Genomic DNA, 20,100 nt, shown 5'->3' with positions numbered 1-20,100 from the left:
TATGTATGTTTGTATATTTGTAACTTTGTGCGCTATAGAAGTCCGAACCACTTGACCGATCTAGTCAAAATTTGGCAGGTGGCCATCATATAACCCAACTTAGATAATAGGGTAGGTTTCAAACCCATACCCCCTTCCCTTTGTAACTTATGTAGTAAATAAACTCTCCGGGTTTATCATACCTCATTTCATGTACTCGATACCATAGAAGGTATATTATTGAAAATGTTTTTCTTTCCTGTGATTAACAATTCTGTGTCAGGGTTTAGACTGTCACCACAGTAATACCTGGATAAAATGGACATCAGCACTGTAATACTTGGATAAAAGGGACAGTCAGCACATTAATACCTGCATAAAAGGGACAGACAGAATAGGAATCCCTGGATAAATGGGACAGTCACCACAGTAATACCTGGGGGACAGTCACTACAGTAACGTCTGGATAAAATGGAGTCACCAAAGTAATGCCTGGATAAAAGGGACAGTCAGCACAGTAATATCTGGATAACAGGGACAGACAGTATGGTAATATTTGGATAATTGGGACAGTCACCACACTAATAACAGGATAAAAGGGGCAGTCAGAACAGTAATACATGGATAAAAGGGACAGTCACCACAGTAAAAACTGGATAAATGGGAGAGTCATTACAGTAATACAAGGATAATATGGACAGTCAGTACAGCAATGTCTGGATAAATGGGACAGTCAGCACAGCCATACCTGGATAAAATGGACAGTCACCACAGTAATTCCTGGATAAATGGGACAGTCACCATAGTAATATCTGGATAAGTGGGACACTCAGTACAGCAATATTTGGATAAAGGGGACAGTTAGTACAGTAGTTTCCAGATAAAAAGGACAGTCACCACACTAATACCTGGATAAAGGGGACAATCAGCACAGTAATTTCTGGATAAATGGAACAGTCAGTACAAGGAGGTGCAGGAAAATTTTCCCGAGTCCTTCAGAGTTTTCCCGGGCAGCGCCGGGTTGGTCAGCTAGTATATATATATATATATATATATATATATATATATATATATATATATATATATATAATATATATATTATATTTATATATATATATATATATATATATATATATATATATATATATATAATGTGTGTATTATATATTTATATATAACAGAAAGAGAAGAGAGAGCGACGAAAAATCTCAAATAACACTGGAAATCTTATTTGTTGGGCTTACTAACATGTCGAGAATACCATTCCAGCCACTCACGCCAAAAAAAAAAAAAAAAAAAAAAAAAAAAAAAAAAAACTCCCGTCTCAAACAATACAACAAACTTTACTCTCTAGGGTCAGGCTGACGTTGTCTTGACTGCTGCCGTCTCTCTCTCTCTCTGTGACACAATCGCTGTCGTTTCACGGCATTCAGCTTTCTGTAGACAAAAACTCCTTGAGCAACGGGTCTCTCTCTCTCTCTCTCTCTCTCTGACCCCGTGCCAAACTCCTGACCGTGTATTTATATTTTTTCTTCCTTTCCTCGAAAATTTACAAAAATAACACTGTATGTATTTCCTAACGCTGAGTAAATGACGTCGGGGCGACTCCTAAGATCTGATCTTATAACCCGTTTGGCATAATGTGTCGATAAAACACTGACAAATTAGTATTCAGTCCTGTCAGCTTTAAATTATCTCTTCAGGATCAGAGGTCACATTTCCACATCAGGAATGAAAGTTTAAATAATATTTTTCCTGAGAGAAGTGATCAATACGAACATAGCTTTTTTTTCCAGTCAACGCTTCTTTTCATATTATAATTATTACTATAACTGTACCCATGCTGTAAAAAAAATAGACGGTAATATAGGAGAGAGTCGAAACATTAAGTTCCGGCCTGTGGTGCATTGCGTATCGTCCTGAAGCCAGTGGTGAGAGAGGCTGGCCCCTCGCTGGACGACGGCAAGTGTAAATGTGTATACTGTTACACACTGAAAAAATATATGGACATACAGCGTTTTGCTAATTTGAATGTAATTAACTGTATTCAACACGAGCGCAGATTCATCTTGCTCAAACCCTGAAGGCTTTTAACTTGCAAAACGACAATAAAACAGTGTGAAGTGTTGATTCAGACTTGCTTTTCCATGCAAATATAAGACCACAGTGATTCACATTACTCGAAAGCAAGGGAGGCGAAACGTAAGAACGTATCTTCTTTTCCAGCGGCGTTAAAATCCATATCACCCGTTTAGCAATTCGGTAATACGTACATCCATATCACCCGTTTAGCAATTCGGTAATACATCCATATCACCCGTTTAGCAGTTCGGTAACACATCCAGATTACCCGCTTAGCAATTCGGTAAGACATCCATATCACCCCTTTAGCAACTCGGCAATACATCCACATCATCCGTTTAGCAATTCGGTAACACATCCAGATCACCCGTTGAGCAATTCGGTAATACATCTACATTACCCGTTTAGCAATTCGGTAACACATCCAGATTACCGGCTTAGCAACTCGGTAATACATCCATATCACCCCTTTAGCAACTCGGTAATACATCCATATCACCCGTTTAGCGACTCGGTAACACATCCAGATCACCCGTTGAGCAATTCGGTAATACATCCACAATACCCGTTTAGCAATTCGGTAATACAGTAAGATAAAAAGCGTTACAAAAATTATACCCAATTATTTCAAAAGTACACTAAAGGGACACCTTCATGAGCTCACCACCTGAAAGCTGAAAGGTAACGGGAATCAGAAGCATTGAAAAAAAAAAAAAAAAAAAAAAAAGGACCTACAACCGTGTGACGGAGTAAAAGTAAAATCCACCGACCTGATTCCTCCTCGGCCATCTGCTTGGCGATCTCCGAGGCGAGACGGTTGACCATGCTTAGGTCAAGGGTCTGGACTTCGGTGACCGGCCGTCCGCCCTCCCTTATGAGCCAGGTCCTGACCCTTTCTCCGGAAGCTCCTGTTGTTGGGACCTGAAGGGTGAGAGGTCAGTAAATAAGTGGGCGGTCATTCTGCATTGTTTCGTATCTTTATTCATATGAAGACAGACAGGTACGCACACTTTATTACATACTAACAGATATACATACATACATGCATACATACATACGCAATCTATATATATATATATATATATATATATATATATCCAATTCACTAGTGAACTGGATATTAATATTGATGAATGTAAAAAACGTCACCGTGTATGTGACAAAAATTCATTTTAAATACACACACGCATAATTATATATATATATATATATATATATATATATATATATATATATATATATATATATATATATATATATATATATATATATACATTTTCACAAGTATTAAGTTATTCCCAGGGTTCAGTGATTTCGATATTAAACGGTATATGCTACTTAATATTTGTGATTACTATAAAGGTCGACGAGTAGATAAATAAAAAAATTCGATATAAGTATATATACAGTATATATATAATATATATATGTATAAACATATGTTACTTTTTTCGTGTCCTGCAACATTTTACAAGACAACAGTTATCATCAAGCCTCTTTATTTTCTGCTTAAATTCGGTCAAATTCCAAGAGGGTATCTAAAGTATCTGCCTTGTCATGAACAAGATTAAGACAAGATCTTTGGTCATAAAAGCCCCCCATAAAGAACGCTCAAAGTCATAAAGACACAAAATGAACAACAATCGAGAGATGTAATAATACTGTACGAATGCTCCTCGTATCGATAGGATCTTACAATCTAACTAACTCGTGTTTTTACTGTAAAGGAAAAATAAAACATACAGAATAAGATCAAGCCGAGAACCAGTCTGCTAAACACAGAGATATTTGGGCTTTTATCATAGGAATCACTTAAATAATACGTTGAAATCTTACTCTCAGAGTTGAACTACATCCAGACAAAACCTCACACACAAATAATGTACACATACACTTTACGTACATACTGGCGAACCAGCGGATGTCAATTTTGATAAAGAAATTGTTTTTCTTTAATTTTGACAAAACTCAAGAACAACAAGAAACAGGTGCGTTGAATGAAAATATTTTTTTCCCCAAACTTTGGGAATTCTGCCTCCCTTCTAACTGGATCTACATGCCAATATGCAAATCTACCAAGATGTTCAACAATTCATCGACGGCTCTGGAGGTCCCCTTGCACCAGCAACCGAAGAAGAAGAAGAAGAAGAAGAAGAAGAAGAAGAAGAAGAAGAAGAAGAAGAAGAAGCAGGAGTAGGTGTGAAGAAAAAAAAATAACTGAAAGCGAGGCTGAATAAATCTCACAAATTATTAGGGAATTTACATAATGTAAGCAACTCCCAGAGATGGAGCTATTATTCTGGAACCCCAAATGTATGATAGGATCCTTCTTTTTTCGGTGGTATTCAAATGTTAAGTCGAGTCTCGTTTTGTTCCTTCATCTTATATAAGAACTTAATGCACTGTGAGTTCTGAAAACTTGTAGTGGTTTTGAAAATGGATACGTTTAGCCATTAACCTGACGAAGAGATACTCGAGATTTTGTTTTCGAACGAGTTTTTTTGATGTTGAGTTTTGCTTGGTTTGTCTCTACATTAACTACGCAAAGGTCAAAGCTGTGAACTTACCATTAATGACCTATGGTCACAATTCGCTAAATCTGGTTTTCAGAATATGGGAGAAAGAACTACCAAACGCTACAATGTCTTGTGAGTTACGCATTTCTCTCGATAACCAACAAATATTCGATTCCATTCAAGTGTTAAATAACAACTGTTAATTTATACCTGTTTCTTAGTCTTATCATACGGACAGCTTTATTCTTTATATATAAAAATTTATATATATATATAAAATTATATATATATATATATATATATATATATATATATATATATATATATATATATATTGTTGTTCAGATTTGCTGTACTCTCCAACATCTTCTGTACTTTAATTAAGTTCATAATGCACAGCATTACCAACTCTCCATACCTATTATTCACTAACTTATTTGTGATAATTCTCTCTCTCTCCCTCTCTCTCTCTCTCTCTCTCTCTCTCTCTCTTACATCTCCTTCTTCCTCGGCGGGGAAGTATGCCAGCTGATCCTCTTCGGTAGTCGTATCCTCCACACCACTCCTGGGGGCGTGTGGGCGTGCAGGTGTGTCGCTTCGTAGATTCAGCTCCCGACGCCCAGCAGACTGCTGCAGAGGGCAGGTTTTGTTGGCGAGCTTATCCAGGCTTTGGAAGTAAAAGAGGAAAAAACATGTCAAATTACTGCTACGACCTTTTAATTTTAGATGCGCGTGGGTGGCAATTTTTTTTTTTTTACATAAAAACATGGACAAACACACTAAAAAAAAAAAAAAAAAAAAGCGATTCTAAGCGTTAAAAAGACTGCAAGGATTCTGGAGAGGATAAACGCGTGTAGGTTTATCTTCCTGAACGTTGCCCTTACTTCTAGACATTTCGAAAAAAATAAAAAATAAAATTAAAACATATTTTAATGGGATTCCGAAGCAGCTCAAGAACTTAAGACAGTCATTCGAGAAGCGCAGGTCTAAGTGCTGGCACTTTTTAGGCAGGTAATTTTGAGACGTTCTTGTCTGTGGGCGGTGATTTCTTTCGCAAAGGGAAGACACTTAGAAAAAGATATAGACTCGTTCTCCCGGAGATTAAAAGGCCGGCAACGATCCTGCAGAGACAACTGGGTGCAGGTGCGCGTGCTCACGAGCGCGGTTCCTCTGGCCGGTCGTTTTTCTAATGTTCTTGTAGCAAAGAAATGGAATGAGTTCGTTCTTTCTGGGAGGGCAAAAATGCAGCGAGGGAATATATAGTTTTCGTTTGCAGTTACTTAGTTTCGGACAGGTTTCTCATCTTTCGCCCACTGGGACTGGGGGGGAGAGAGAGAGAGAGAGAGAGAGAGAGAGAGAGAGAGAGAGAGAGAGAGAGAGAGAGAGAGAGAGAGAGAGGGTGTTACTGAGCTTTGAGAAGTAGCCCACAGAATGATTTTCATTTGTTTAATATATTTTTCCCTTGTTCTGAATGCCTTTTATGGTTTCCATTTGTCTCTCAGACATTTATAAATAGTGGCTAATTATGCTCCCCCATTCATGTAATTAATTACAATTACATGCCGGTGATATTTTCAGAGGGGAACTGTCTCTAATTTTGGTTGGGTAAACTGGGTTTTTAAGCCTCACCTCACGTAATGAATCGGATTACTCACATCAACGCCCCTCTCCCCACCTATACCCTGCACCCCCCCCCCTAATAATACGGATGAAGTTGGGAGGAGGAGGAGGAGGAGAAGGAGGCAATGGTGGGGTGGTGATGAAGGGGGGGGGGAAAGAAGAGAAGAAATATCTGGCTAAAATACAGAGCCCAGGAAAAAAAAAAAACATTATAACAGACGCCGGATTTTATATGCAGAATCCCAGATACTTTCATATGCATGTTTATTGCATTTAAATATCGTTTTTATAATCTATATATACATAACACTGACTGAGATACGGTTATGAAAGCATACTGTATGTCGTAGGATACAGGTAAATCCCATTTCTTTTTATTCTGGCCGTTATGACCGGCAAATACTGTACGGCTGTCCATAACCGTGAATCTGTTTAAAAGGCATACATAATGCTGCACGACTGCTGCAGCACTAGTGCTGTCCGTCGCTGTGCAACCCACCGAGCGTAATGCAGGAGTGAGGTTTATCGTGGTTTTACGAGAGTTTGCTTTTGCGTCTGATTGCGTTTGTACGTTTTCTTGAAAGCAGAGGAAAGAAAAGTTGCAAGAGTTACCGCTGGTTAAATCGAAGGTATTACCACGTTTGCCAGAGAGAGAGAGAGAGAGAGAGAGAGAGAGAGAGATATGAGTTCATAATGCATACGTAGATTGATAGCTAGGTAGTTATACAGGCGAAGAAGAGAGAGAGAGAGAGAGAGAGAGAGAGAGAGAGAGAGAGAGAGAGAGAGAGAGAGAGAGAGATGAGTTCATAATGCATACACAGATTGATAGCTAGGTAGTTATGCAGACGAACAGAGAGAGAGAGAGAGAGAGAGAGAGAGAGACGAGTTCATAATGCATACACAGATTGATAGCTAGGTAGATATACAGAAGAAGAAGAAGAAGAAGAAGAAGAAGAAGAAGAAGAAGAAGAAGAAGAAGAGAGAGAGAGAGAGAGAGAGAGCGTTCATAGTGCATATGAGAGAGAAAGAGAGAGAGAGAGAACGTTCAGAGCGCACACACATGGCCGAACGAGTGTTTATTACCGGATCAAACTGTATTTGTTCGTGGTAATGGGATTCTAGGTTTTAAAGGGATGAAAGAGAGCCTGCCCTCTTTTCGTTTCTATTTATGAGCTTAAAACTGATGCAGTATTAAGAGGGTTCAAGGGAAGGCTTTCAAAGGAAAATGGGTCAAAGGCACATTCAATCTGAGAACAGACGTTTCCCAGCAAATCGTAAATTACGGAAGGGAAATGAAGGACGGCGCGCAATGGCGAGATAGTTTCAAGAAATTTATGACTGTGGCAGAAAGTGGAAGTTGAAGTGTTGTTCACGGACGAACCAAGTTCTGCAAACACAGCTTTCCTGTGTGCCGCAGAGTCCATCTGGTTAATTTTCGTTATATTCACTTTCTTCCTTCGGAGTTCATCTGACGAATTTGGGTTGGCTCGTAAATCACCCCGTTGGATTTTGATTGCTTTCTTAGTAACGAACTGATCCACTTTTTTTAGATTAGAATATCATTATCCTTTGTCACTGATCATGATTTACAGTCGAAATATTGAATTTCAAATTAATGTCCACTAAAAGTCATTGTAAATTTTAGCTTATATCACGGACCAGAAAAAATAAAAGTTGGTAAAAAAAAATTATGAACTAGCATTTTTCACAATATCAATTCTCGAAAAACCTTCACATTTAATTTTTATGTCTGTAAATGTTTAAGGTTTCTATGCATGTATGAGGTCAAATGGTCACTGATTGGCTGATCGAGTGCTTTTACTTACAAACATGCGTCACAGTATCAACAGGCTATGAATATGCTACGAATTAGAATTCGCAAGACAAAAAAGCGAATTCTTCCAAAAAAAAATACTGCTTACAATACAGTTAACATATATATACCTATGAATACTTCATAATTTTCCCTCCATAAAACTGTAAGTAAAAATTACCATAAAAATGACAATTAAAACTAAAGATTTTGAAGAACAGCTTCCTCGACAAGCTTGAAAACTTGGAAGGGGCTCTCCATTTCCTACAAGAGGTATTTAATACTTTAAAGTTCATTGGTGTCGAGTGTGGGATATCTGGTGCCCAGAACTGAAGTAAAACAAGACACCAAATGTCAGGAGGTTTATTCTATGAGGGAACTACAAAAAAAAAAGGCAGTGAGAGGAACCACTAATATTATGCTCAAGTCATGAAAGCTAACACATGGAGTAATCCCTGCAAGGCGGAGTGGAGTCTTTAAGAAATATTCCCATGTATTGACCTAAAGGCTATTACGTACGTATAAAAGTAGTCATGTAATACGGAGTTTCATACATTGCCACTCTATGTTTTGTTATTTTATAATCCTGATTCATGGATGGCATTCATTACCTATACACCTTTTTACTCCTATAGGCTGTCTGGACAAAGGGATTGCCTATACCTCCTTTTACATTTCATATAAGAAATTACCCTACTTAAAAGTTTTTGGTTAATTCAGAAGCTTTTCTTATAAACTACTATCCATTACAGGGACTGCGAGTCATCATTTTTCTTAAATATCTTTCAAACTTATTATTTGATCGAAATGGTACTTTGACACCTCTTGCCAATTTTTGGTAATATGGTTCATTGTCAAATGGTGTTAGTTAAGGCGTTTACTCTTGACTTTTAAAGACTTCGCAGAGTCTGCAAGCCTAAACTACAAAATCGAACGTCCTCTATCTCCCATTGACAGGAGAGGGGAGACGGAGATGGGGAGGCGAGGAAAGTGGATTGAGGGAGGGATGAGGAAGGGATGAGGAAGGGATGGGAGAGGGAGGGACGAGATGGGGATAAAGGACGTTCGAATGCATTGTTTGGCGATGCTTGGCAACACTATGTACAATAAGTCAAGAGTAAACGCCTTAACTAAAACCATTTGACAATGCACTATATTACCAAAAATTAGCGGGAGGTGTCTTGTACACTGTGTCAAAGTACCATTTCGATCAAATAATTAGTTTGAAAGATATTTGAGAAAAACGATGACTCGCGGTCCCTGAAATGGATAGTAGTGTTTATATGGATGATGTTCCCTACGTGTAATGCCTTACAGTAGATACTTCGTTTGAGTATGTTCTGTAATTTCTGTTATATTGATATTTGCCTCAGAATGCGTGCTAATAGCAGAAAATTTGGAGCATGTTATGGTAAACAGGGCCTTTCCGTAGTTGAATTACTTACATCGTCTCTGTATATTTAAGGGCAAAAATTTTTTTCTAATAAGCTCGTATAAAAATCCAAGAGGGAAATTAAACAAAGAATACACTTTTATTCTTTTGCGACTAATTCCAGTGGAATCATGTTTCTCCTATTCCCATATCCACGTTAACGAGGAGGGCACTTGATATGAGCTTAATAATTGTAGTGATCTGTGACTGAGCAATGTTCTTCATACTGAATTTGTATTTCACCTGAACATATGCCTTAGTAATAACTAGTCAGTGCTTCCACATGCGCGCATGAATGGACGTATTTTCCCAATTTTGGAACAAGACGACGCCACTCCGAAAAACAAAGAACCCGGACAAAAAAAAAAAAAAAAAAAGAATGTTACCTCTCTTCCTCCCACCCTCCAACATCGAAAGAAATGGAAGAAAAGGGGGAAAAGTCCTTTTGATTGCGCCATTGAAAGGGGAAACCGGAATGCTCAAAATGCAATAAACCGCAAAGAGATATTGGCTTTTGAAGCTTTCCAGGCCCTTTTATAAAAGGCTCAAACGTGTTCCTCCGCGCCTGGTAATGATTCTTGGGCATCAAAAGTGAACACCAGGGACAGGGATCGAAACGAAAAATCCAATTTTTTACTTCACTGGCAAAGAAGAAATCCTCTGTCGTTTTGGTGGAATTATGAATGGACGAAATCATGGTAGACAGGCGAGCAAGATGCTTATGAGTCTATAGTTAAATGCTTAGAAACAGTGCATCATATTTCGTACATGAAACTCCACTGGTAAAGAAGAAATCCTCTGTCGTTTTGGTGGAAGTATGAATGGACGAAGTCACGGTTGACAGGCGAGCAAGAAGCTCACGAGTCTACATTTAAATATTTAGAAACTGCATCATATTTCGTAAATGAAACCCCACTGGTAAAGAAGAAATCCTCTGTCGTTTTGGTGGAAATTATGAATGGACGAAATCACGGTTGACAGGCGAGCAGGAAGCTCGTGAGTCTACAGTTAAATATTTAGAAACAGTGCATCATATTTCGTACATGAAACTCCGCATGAGGCTCTCTGCGTTACTAGAGCAGGGCAGGGTTCCCTATAATTCTCATTATCAGTAGCAAATGGCGTTGTGCTTTCGTATTTTCCCCTCCTTCCTCTGCTATGTGTCTTTTGTTTTCTGACCCTCCCACAGGTAATCTACTCTCCCTAACCCTGCGCATTTCCCAACTCATATCCCTAGTTCTATTTTGCTCATTTCTCCACACCCTCTCCCTAGTTTTCTTCTTTTTCTCCCCTCTTACTTCCCTAGCTTTGTTTTTCTCCCCTGGACCCTCCCTAATTTTGTTCATCTCGCTCTATCAGCTCTCATTTTCCTCTGCTTTCATTTCCGGTGTACCTAATCATATTCTGCCCTATGACGTCAAGTCAGTTTATTGTGCAAAAATAAATTACATGCATAGCCAATCATTAGTAAACACTGTTAAGATTTGAACAAGCAATCACATTTTTTCCAATTCTGTTTTTAGATTTCAGTTTCTGTTAATAATTCATTTGCGTAGTTACAGACATGCGGGCTTAAAAGTTTTTTTTATTTCTTTTAATGAGGGAGAGGTTGAGTTTTCACGCAGCATATTCCTCGCGTACAAACCAATTCTTATGAATGTGGGAATATACTTTCAATATAAAGTACGATTTTCACGTGTGTGTAAACACACACACAATATATATATATATATATATATATATATATGTGTGTGTGTGTGTGTGTGTGTGTGTGTATGTGTGTGTGTGCAACAAAATTATAAAATTCTGGTTTTCATCGCGTATTTCAGGATGAATTTGCTACCATCCACCCCTCTTTCTTCTGGCTACAACCCACCACGGTCGACTTGTCACCACGTACACCATTTCACTGCAAAGGTCTACGGAGACCCCATGGATATTTCAGGGAATGACCCTGAATTGTTTTTCCCTCGCCCGTGATCGAGCTCGAGTTTTTCTTCTCAATGTATATAATATACCTTAGGAAAAGAGGTTAAGGCACAGCTACTCTGTCCTGGAATCGAACCCATCCCTCTCAGGTTTGGAGCAGAAATGAAAGCAATGTACTGAAATGACAAAACCACTAAAAGAACGAGCCCGGCCAACAATACTGAATATCATATTTGATCACAGTCGTACAAACATTTCGGTAAAATCATCAAAGGGATATAATATGTTCTCCCCCGAACCGAGGGCCGTGTCATCCGGACCCGATAATTGGGATGTCAAAAGCAGATAAACGGCTCAAAACAAATATTCTCCCCAACCACCAAGGGAAGCCCAAATTCAACGGAATACACACAGCCAAGGATTAAAAAGAATGCTTAAAGAATGGGAAAACAAAAGATGACCAGCGTAGGAATAAAGTTAAAAGCAAACGTGAAAAGTTGAATAATCTGTGAATGGAGCACATTAATTTTTTTCTTGCGGAACGAGATATAAAATTATTGTAGTATTCACAGATATGCACAAACACTGACGTTTTTCCTTCCACTGACTAACAGCAATATAAACATAAGCACTGCAAATTGCTTCCCAGCATATAAATTCTAAATATGCACTTGGAGGAAATTAGATAAGCATTCTCATCAAACGAGAAAGCAAAACGAATTCAATGTTCCTCTTTTCAATCTCTATTCAGCTGCAGACACTATTATCAGACACGTCTCTACTTGTCCGATTCCTATCTTTGGTACTGTAATATTTTCATTTGTTTATTTTAGTTCGAGTGAGCTGATGACCAATCTGTTCGACGCCAATTTATGGTACTAACACCAATCAATACTCTTTTGATTTGTGATATGGATTCATCTGCGTTTATGAAGCCCTGATTAAAAATGACGTTGGTCGCCTTCATTCCTCCAGAAGGCATGAAATTAACTGAAGTCAATTTCGTCACGTTTTGGAACAGAACTTTATTTTCTTTCTGCAAGCTTTCAAGACCTCATCTATCGACTTCTGAGACACGTTCCACGGCCTACGATTTAAACCCAAATTTCTCGGCATTTCTCTAAATGTAACAAGCTCCATCCGATGCTTTACCGTTTGACATTAGTGCTCTCTGATTCGGTGACGTCAGAAGGATTAATCCGCGGGTAATCGTGGCTCAAAGGCAGGCGACACTACGCTGAAAAGATTTAAAAACCCATTAGGACTAACCTGCTATTTCAAAGTACGTGTTCCGATTGAGATGCTAAAAATGAAAAAAAAAAAAAAAAATTAAATCCCTCTTTTATTTTGAAAAGGAAAAATAAAAACATTTAGCTGCATTTTACTCGGGGCGTTAAATGTTCAAAGGTAGGATTTGTCATCGGCCGGAAAGATTTAAATGTACTTTAATTAGCAGCTAATGAACCTTGGCGTCACCAATCCGTTTAATAAAAAAAACGAGATAGCGTTTTTTTTTTTTTTAACGGGACCTAACGGTTAAGATTCTTCTTCAAGGTTTGGATTTCTTCTCAGGGCGTCAGTAAAGTTCGAGAGACGAAACCAGGCCTGACAAATGTCTCACTCAATCGTTTAATCAACTAATTAACCGACTGACCGAGGCTCTAAAACAACGTATTGGCTGCGTTTGTTCGGTGGGCATATGAGTCAGCAAGATTCTTGTCTTACATTTCAAATGGCTTTTTTAAAAGAAAAAAAAAATAAAATTAACACGGACACGATTGAAAACACCACCCCCGCCCCGTCCCATACCCCCAATTAAAACCTTTTATTCAAAAAGGAGTTGTTTTAAGTTCTGTATGTTTGTTCGTTTGTTAACAGAATGCAAAAACTGAATTTTTACTGAAATCTTACCAAAGATGGGTCTCATAACTAGCAGTTATTATACGATTTGGGGATAGATCAGAACGTAGCTTTTCGAAAAACAAGCCTTTTGGGAACAGAATGCTCAGCCTTGGCGGAGGTTCGCGGTCTCCAAACGCCCATGTCATACTGACGGAAAAAGGCAAATAATTCCACCTTAAGAAACAGCGATCAACCCAATTGACAATCGACATCTCACCTTCCATACATTATCTGTGAGATCGTGAAGCCTGACATGTACGACGAGGATGAGAGAGAGAGAGAGAGAGAGAGAGAGAGAGAGAGAGAGAGAGAGAGAGAGAGTTAAGTATATCTTAGTTTAACCAGGCCATTGAGCTGATTAACAGCTCTCCTAGGGCTGGACCGAAGGATTAGATTTATTTTACGTGGCTAAGAACCAACTGGTTACCTAGCAACGGGACCTACAGCTTATTGTCGGAGCCGAACCACATTATGACGAGAAATGAATTTCTATCACCAGAAATGGAGAGAGAGAGAGAGAGAGAGAGAGAGAGAGAGAGAGAGAGAGAGAGAGAGAGAGTAGTAATGGCATACAAAGAGACAATATAAAAACATGAAGTCCTTTAGAGCAACTTGCGTGGTAGAGTGTTTAAGGGTGAGCAGAGATGACTCGAGGGCGGAAATGAAGCGAATTTACGAAAAAAGAGCCGAGATATCTGTTAGGCAGAATGTTTGGAAACAGCCAGCAGCAAAAACAGTGTGCAAACAGCCTCACTGGATTTAACAACAATACTGCATTTAATAAAGACCTAATTTTTTTTTAATCCGAAGAAACTATTCGGAAGAGAAATACGTTAGCGGCTATATGGCACACTTAGATATTAGCAAGCAGCAAGATTTGCCGATATTTACTTAAAAGACCAAATTACTTCCTCATTGGAATACTTCAATCGCCTAATTCTGACACATTCATGTGAAGACAGAGAGAGAGAGAGAGAGAGAGAGAGAGAGAGAGAGAGAGAGAGAGAGAGAGAGAGAGAGAAACTACCCAGCCTGTTGCAGTCGAAGTCATTTCCATGAACAATTTTTCAATACATTGTAACACGAACTTATTTTCTGACATCAACCACTAACAACACCGAAACGCAACACGAGACGCTTTGGAATTTCATCGAGGAGACTCGGCGTGTCCTGAAATCACCCACCATGAAAGCGGCCGTCTAAAATGACGGCAGAGCAAAAAGTGTTAATGGATTTGACAACCCAAAAGCAAGCTCAACACGTTATATAAAAAAAAATGATGTTCGAAAAAAGTTGCTCCTGTGAGATATGCTTCCAGGTCCAGCAGTAGGATTCCCTTTATAAGGCTTCCTGGAGCCCTTGTCTGACAAGGAAGAAGAAGAAGAAGAAGAAGAAGAAGAAGAAGAAGAAGAAGAAGAAGAAGCAGAGGGCGTCCGACCAGAGGCGAATTGGAATCAAGGTCCGTCAGTCGTAAATGCTTTTATGGGACTGCTCAATGCATTAAAAGAATAATGAACAGTATTGAGGCACTTATCAACGAGTGTGCGGCCGGCGGGGGAAAGGCGCAAAAACACCTATTCATTGGCAGACTCTACAGGCAATAGGTTCATTAAAGTAAAGTAAAGTGGCAGACACTACACGACCACATCTGGTAATACTGTACGAGGCTCTCTTCTCACGACATGTTATGGCAACACTGATTAGGCAGTCTGAGACAAGGGTGTCCCATTATGCCTCAATGAATAGGGTTTTTTCCCCGTCTTCTTCTTATCTCTTCAGTAAATAAATAAAAAAGTCTTAATGTTACGGTAAGCAGACATAAGAGGAATGTCCTGCTATAAACACTAGAGGATTAGAGACCGGCTTTGGAAGGGCTAGCAAACACAGATTCCACGATAAGTAAAAAAAGGGATTCTTTTAATTTGTGTGTGTGGTGTGATGTTCCTTTGTTTCTCATCTCATTTTGCTTGGTGTGTGTGTGTGTGTGTGTGTGTGTGTGTGTGTGTGTGTGTATATATATCACACATTACCACAGGTGAAAAATAAGAGACAAGGTGTAGGTCCTGACCGGTTTCGACTTTATTTCCAAGCCATTGACGAAGGCTTGAAAGGAAAGTCGAGATCGGTCAGGACCTACACCCCATCTCTTATTTTTCACCTGTGGTAATGTGTGATAAATGAATCACGTACATATGTGATAATAATCATACATATATATATATATATATATATGCGGATTCGAATTAAGAATAGGTAGACCAGTACTTGAGGAAACATTCTTTATTGCGACTAGTTTCGAGGTTCTAACATACCCTATCATCAGGCATCAAAAAATAACAAATAAACACACTTGAAAGAAAGAACACTCACTAAAATAAAATAAAATTAAACACATCAGAACTAACTGCCAAGAATTCAAATTGAACAGTACCGTTCAACCTATAAAAGCAAGAGTCAAGAGAGGAATACTAGGCAAATACAAAGATAGTTACAGAAGATAGACGCAGAATTAAAAACAAGCAACTCAACTGACCGTTCATTATTACAGAGTGATGATGTTAGAACCTCGAAACTAGTCGCAATAAAGAATGTTTCCTCAAGTGCTGGTCTACCTATTCCTTATAAATTATATACACACACATATATATGTGTGTGGACAGTATATATACATATTATATATATAATGTATATATGTGTGTGTATGTGTGTGCGCGCGCGTGCGTTTTGTGTGTGAGGTTGTGTGCAAACACTACTGTGCTTTCTTGAGGAGAAGTGCAAAACATTTAAACTTAAGCAAAAAATTTACGTATGTGTTTGTCCAAATATATAAATAACTTGTCCAAATACATAAATAACAACGAACACGAATAACCTCTGGCTCTCCTCCGCGCAACGTAGCTTGTTTAAACAATTAGTAGAAAGGTAAAAGTATTGGGTTCCGAACAATTTATGACCGGTAGTATTTTAAGCAATTAGCTTAATGGTATATGAATGATATATTGTACAACCACTGAGCACGCTCACGAATAAATATATATTGTGTATAAATACAGTATGTATACATACATGTATATATATTATATATATATATATATATATACATTTATATATATATATATATATATATATATATATATATATATATATATATATATATATATATATATATATAACATTTAATCATGATGAGGCATTATTATAAAAATAATAATGGCATATAAATGCTTTTCGGAGTTGCAAACTTGATGGCTAGGATTACGATGATAATGTATGGTGCAACATTACAATGAAACTCTGTACAAAGGTCACACCAGAGCCAATGACCTTGAAAGATAATGACGTGTATGATGTAACACAAAACCAATGAAAAACGACGACAACCTTCATTATTACAGTAAAGCCCTTTACAAAGGATGATAACAATGACATTTTAAAGATGATGATGATGATAACACATTGTAAATGTCCCTTACTTTAAAAATATGATGATGATAAAAATAACAACTCACAAATGTCACTCACGTATTAAGAATGAGGACGCTGTCGAGACCCGCAATAGCCATCCGGCGGTCGAGATCCGCATGCGACTTCTTCAGCGCCTCCGTGGTGCGGTTCTCGAGTGTGGCCAGGTCCTCCTTGAAGCGTCTCTCGGTCGCCTGGTGGGGAGGGGGGGGTGTGAGAAAAAGAGAGATCTCCTGTCACTGGCAGATTCAGGGAATTAAGGGCGGAAATCTTCTTGGGGGAAAAAAACACTCTTGCTTATTCCCATTTATTCACTCACTTTATTAACTTACATTTGCTTATTCGCTTCTTTATGTCGTAGTTACCAAAGGCAGTTTGATCTTATTTAGTTTATTTGTCTATTGGCTTTTATTCATCCAATTCTAGTTAATGTATGAGCGAAAAGGCATTAGGTTGGTAATTCTCAAGAACATAATGTAGGTAAATTGAATTTTTGCCTTAAAAACAGTTATAAACTTATGTTCATCTGCACATGTGTAAAACGTACATAAAGAAAATGTAATGGAAGCATACACTCGCAAACAACACACACACATACATACATACATAAATACATATATATATATATATATATATATATATATATATATATATATATATATATATATTTATTTATTATATATATATATATATATATATATTTATTTATATATATATATATATATATATATATATATATATATATATATATATATATATATATATATATATATAATTAGAATAGAACCACAGACATGAGATATTTTATTAAAGGAATAGAAACTAAATACCAGCATTTAAATGTTTTACAGAGATTAAGAAGTGTTGATAACTTACTCGGATATTAGTGGGAAAAAATCTCTCTCTCTCCCAAAAAAAAAAAAATGTTATACACAATCAGGAAACGCAGAGTTACAAGACACCATTATTCTCCTAATTTTTTCTTAATTATTCACATGAACTCAAACACTCACGATAATCATATTTACGAGATCGGGACCTTTGGCTGGTCTCTCCTAAGAAAGCAAGAAGCAAAAACCATAATACCGAGGCTAAAAATACAGCAAAATGTAGTTAAGAATTATTAACCACACATACACGTCAATCATTACTGGGATTTCCTTCGCCTGACAGACTCTCGATATTGGCGAAAGGAATTCTGATCCCGGACCTCATTATCAAACATTTTACTCGTTAGGTATTTATTTGCTCATTATTCATGCAATGGGTTCAAGCAGACCTCCCTTCTCTCTCTCTCTCTCTCTCTCTCTCTCTCTCTCTCTCTCTCTCTATCCCTCCTTCACTCTCTTTCCAGTAGAAGAACAAGTTGTTATTGCAGAGGAAGTTTATACTGCAGCGCTATTTCTGGATACTATTAGTATAGTTTGCGACTTTTTAAAGACTATTTACAACTTTCAATTATTGTTCGAGACTTTTCAACCACGTCAATGAGGAATCAGTCTTCAATTACTTCCAGCTGAAAGGATATTGGTAAAGTGGAAAGTTAACAGAAGCCATTCGTTAGCAGCAAGGTACATTTCATAGGAGATTTATGACTTCGAGAATTTAAACTATCAATTTCAATATTATATCAATATAATGATGCGCAAATAATAATGGATTTAATAACGTCACCAGCGAACAAATATGACTGCATTATAAGAGAGGGTCGGGACTGTAAATCCGGACCTTAAGGGCGTTATGTATCGCTTCGAAGCCAACCCAAGGTGCACCTGTGTCCTGCTCAAGTTGGACCTTCACAAGTGTCCGCTTTCGACCCCGAGGTTGAGCGCTTTTTGGGAGCGCTTTCATTCTGCCTACTTATATCATGACCTGTATTGAGAGACTTCCCACTTCCTCTGCTTTCCCTGATCCAATTTTCGTTGACATGTACTTGTATATGGAATTGATCAGTGCTGCGGTTTGGAAAATTGCAGTATCGTTCATGTGAAAAAAAAAAAAACAAAAAAACAGAGAAATATGTTTCAATTAAGGGATTTTGCACTACCACAAACTTTCCACTGGAAAATAAATAAAAAGGAAAAAAAGAAAAAGTAATTCTCTCGAGTCTTTCCTTATAAATCTATAGTATAAGACGGCATTTATAACTCGATGATATGAAAAATACTGGGTAAATTAAGAGATAACACTTTTGTTAAAATGACAGTATCACGCAGCCATCCTTTGAATATATGTCGTAATTCTACACGTTGTGCAAACTTGACAACAACTCATTATCAAAACAGTACATCCAACATTTGCATTGCAAAAGTAACCTTCATTATCAAAACAGCCCATGCAACATTTGCATTGCAAAACTGACCTTCATTTGTTCAAATTATAAGTGCCAGATTTCCATGTAAAGGACAGAGTGAGCAAAGAGCGTACTATTCATACTTGTTGAAACATGCACTGGTACACTGTCAATGAAATACGATCAAAAACAATGGAACAAAAATGCTTGATGAATATTTACAGGATGCGGAATAAATAAATGAATCTTTCATGCTTTTTTTTAATTTGCTTCCGACGAGGAACGATCAGAGTAACTTTCAGAATACCTAAATATTTTCCATGTACGTAAATGCACAGAGGTACTGCTTCCAATGACCGACATCAGATCAATCTTTTGAATGGCGGTCAACTTTTTTATGAACGCGGGCCCAGCAGAGTGCTAGCCGAGAACGATACCAACCCGTCCAATGAGGAACTCTTTTGACTGGAGAGAAGGGTTCGAAAGCTTTTATGAAATTCTACTCGAGCCTTTAACAATTATATTATTGCGGACCCTTTAGAACATTTATGAACTCTCGTGATAGAGAGTTTTTCCCAAATAATAATAATAATAATAATAATAATAATAATAATAATAATAATAATAATAATAATAATAATAATACGAACCAACTACTTGCTCTAAACCTGAAACGGACAATGGAGATAAAAAATCTTTACCAGACTGTTATCTACGCAAAAATTACTCAGAAACCATTTAATATTTTACTGCTGAACTTTCCCCGTTGGAATCTTTCGGAGCAGAATAACGCTCATGCGAGGTTTAATGTAGCATAATTTGGGAAAATCCGAAACCGGATGTATTTCTGGTTATTTGTCTTCCTCACTGATGCCCTAATTAATTGCAAACTCAGTAATTATTCACGGTTAACTAGCTGATCGATTAACGACTGCTTAATCGACTGCCATGATTTCTACAAGGTTGAATTACGGTTTGACAAATACAGTATTTATTCACAGGAGGAATTTGGAAAGTCAGTAAAATGTTTGCTGATGTTCTCATACAAGAAAAAAACAGAAACAATCAATCT

The 20,100-nt window shown here is 37.6% G+C and overlaps 1 protein-coding gene across 1 annotated transcript in view; it reads right to left on the bottom strand.

Moving 5' to 3' along the window:
- LOC136854199 (fibrinogen C domain-containing protein 1-A-like) overlaps positions 1-20,100 on the bottom strand; it is a 514,845-nt gene that overhangs the window by 71,236 nt on the left and 423,509 nt on the right. The window contains exons 7-9 of the mRNA XM_067130506.1: positions 16,796-16,929; positions 5,073-5,244; positions 2,832-2,982 (exon numbers count right to left, since the gene is read on the bottom strand). Of these exons, the coding sequence (XP_066986607.1) occupies positions 2,832-2,982; positions 5,073-5,244; positions 16,796-16,929 (457 nt within the window). The remainder of the gene's footprint in view (positions 1-2,831; positions 2,983-5,072; positions 5,245-16,795; positions 16,930-20,100) is intronic.

Source organism: Macrobrachium rosenbergii, chromosome 28, assembly GCF_040412425.1.
Source record: "Macrobrachium rosenbergii isolate ZJJX-2024 chromosome 28, ASM4041242v1, whole genome shotgun sequence".
Taxonomy (NCBI): domain Eukaryota; kingdom Metazoa; phylum Arthropoda; class Malacostraca; order Decapoda; family Palaemonidae; genus Macrobrachium; species Macrobrachium rosenbergii.
The sequence above is the reverse complement of the archived record's forward strand: the minus strand, read 5'-3'. Positions and strand labels throughout refer to the sequence as shown.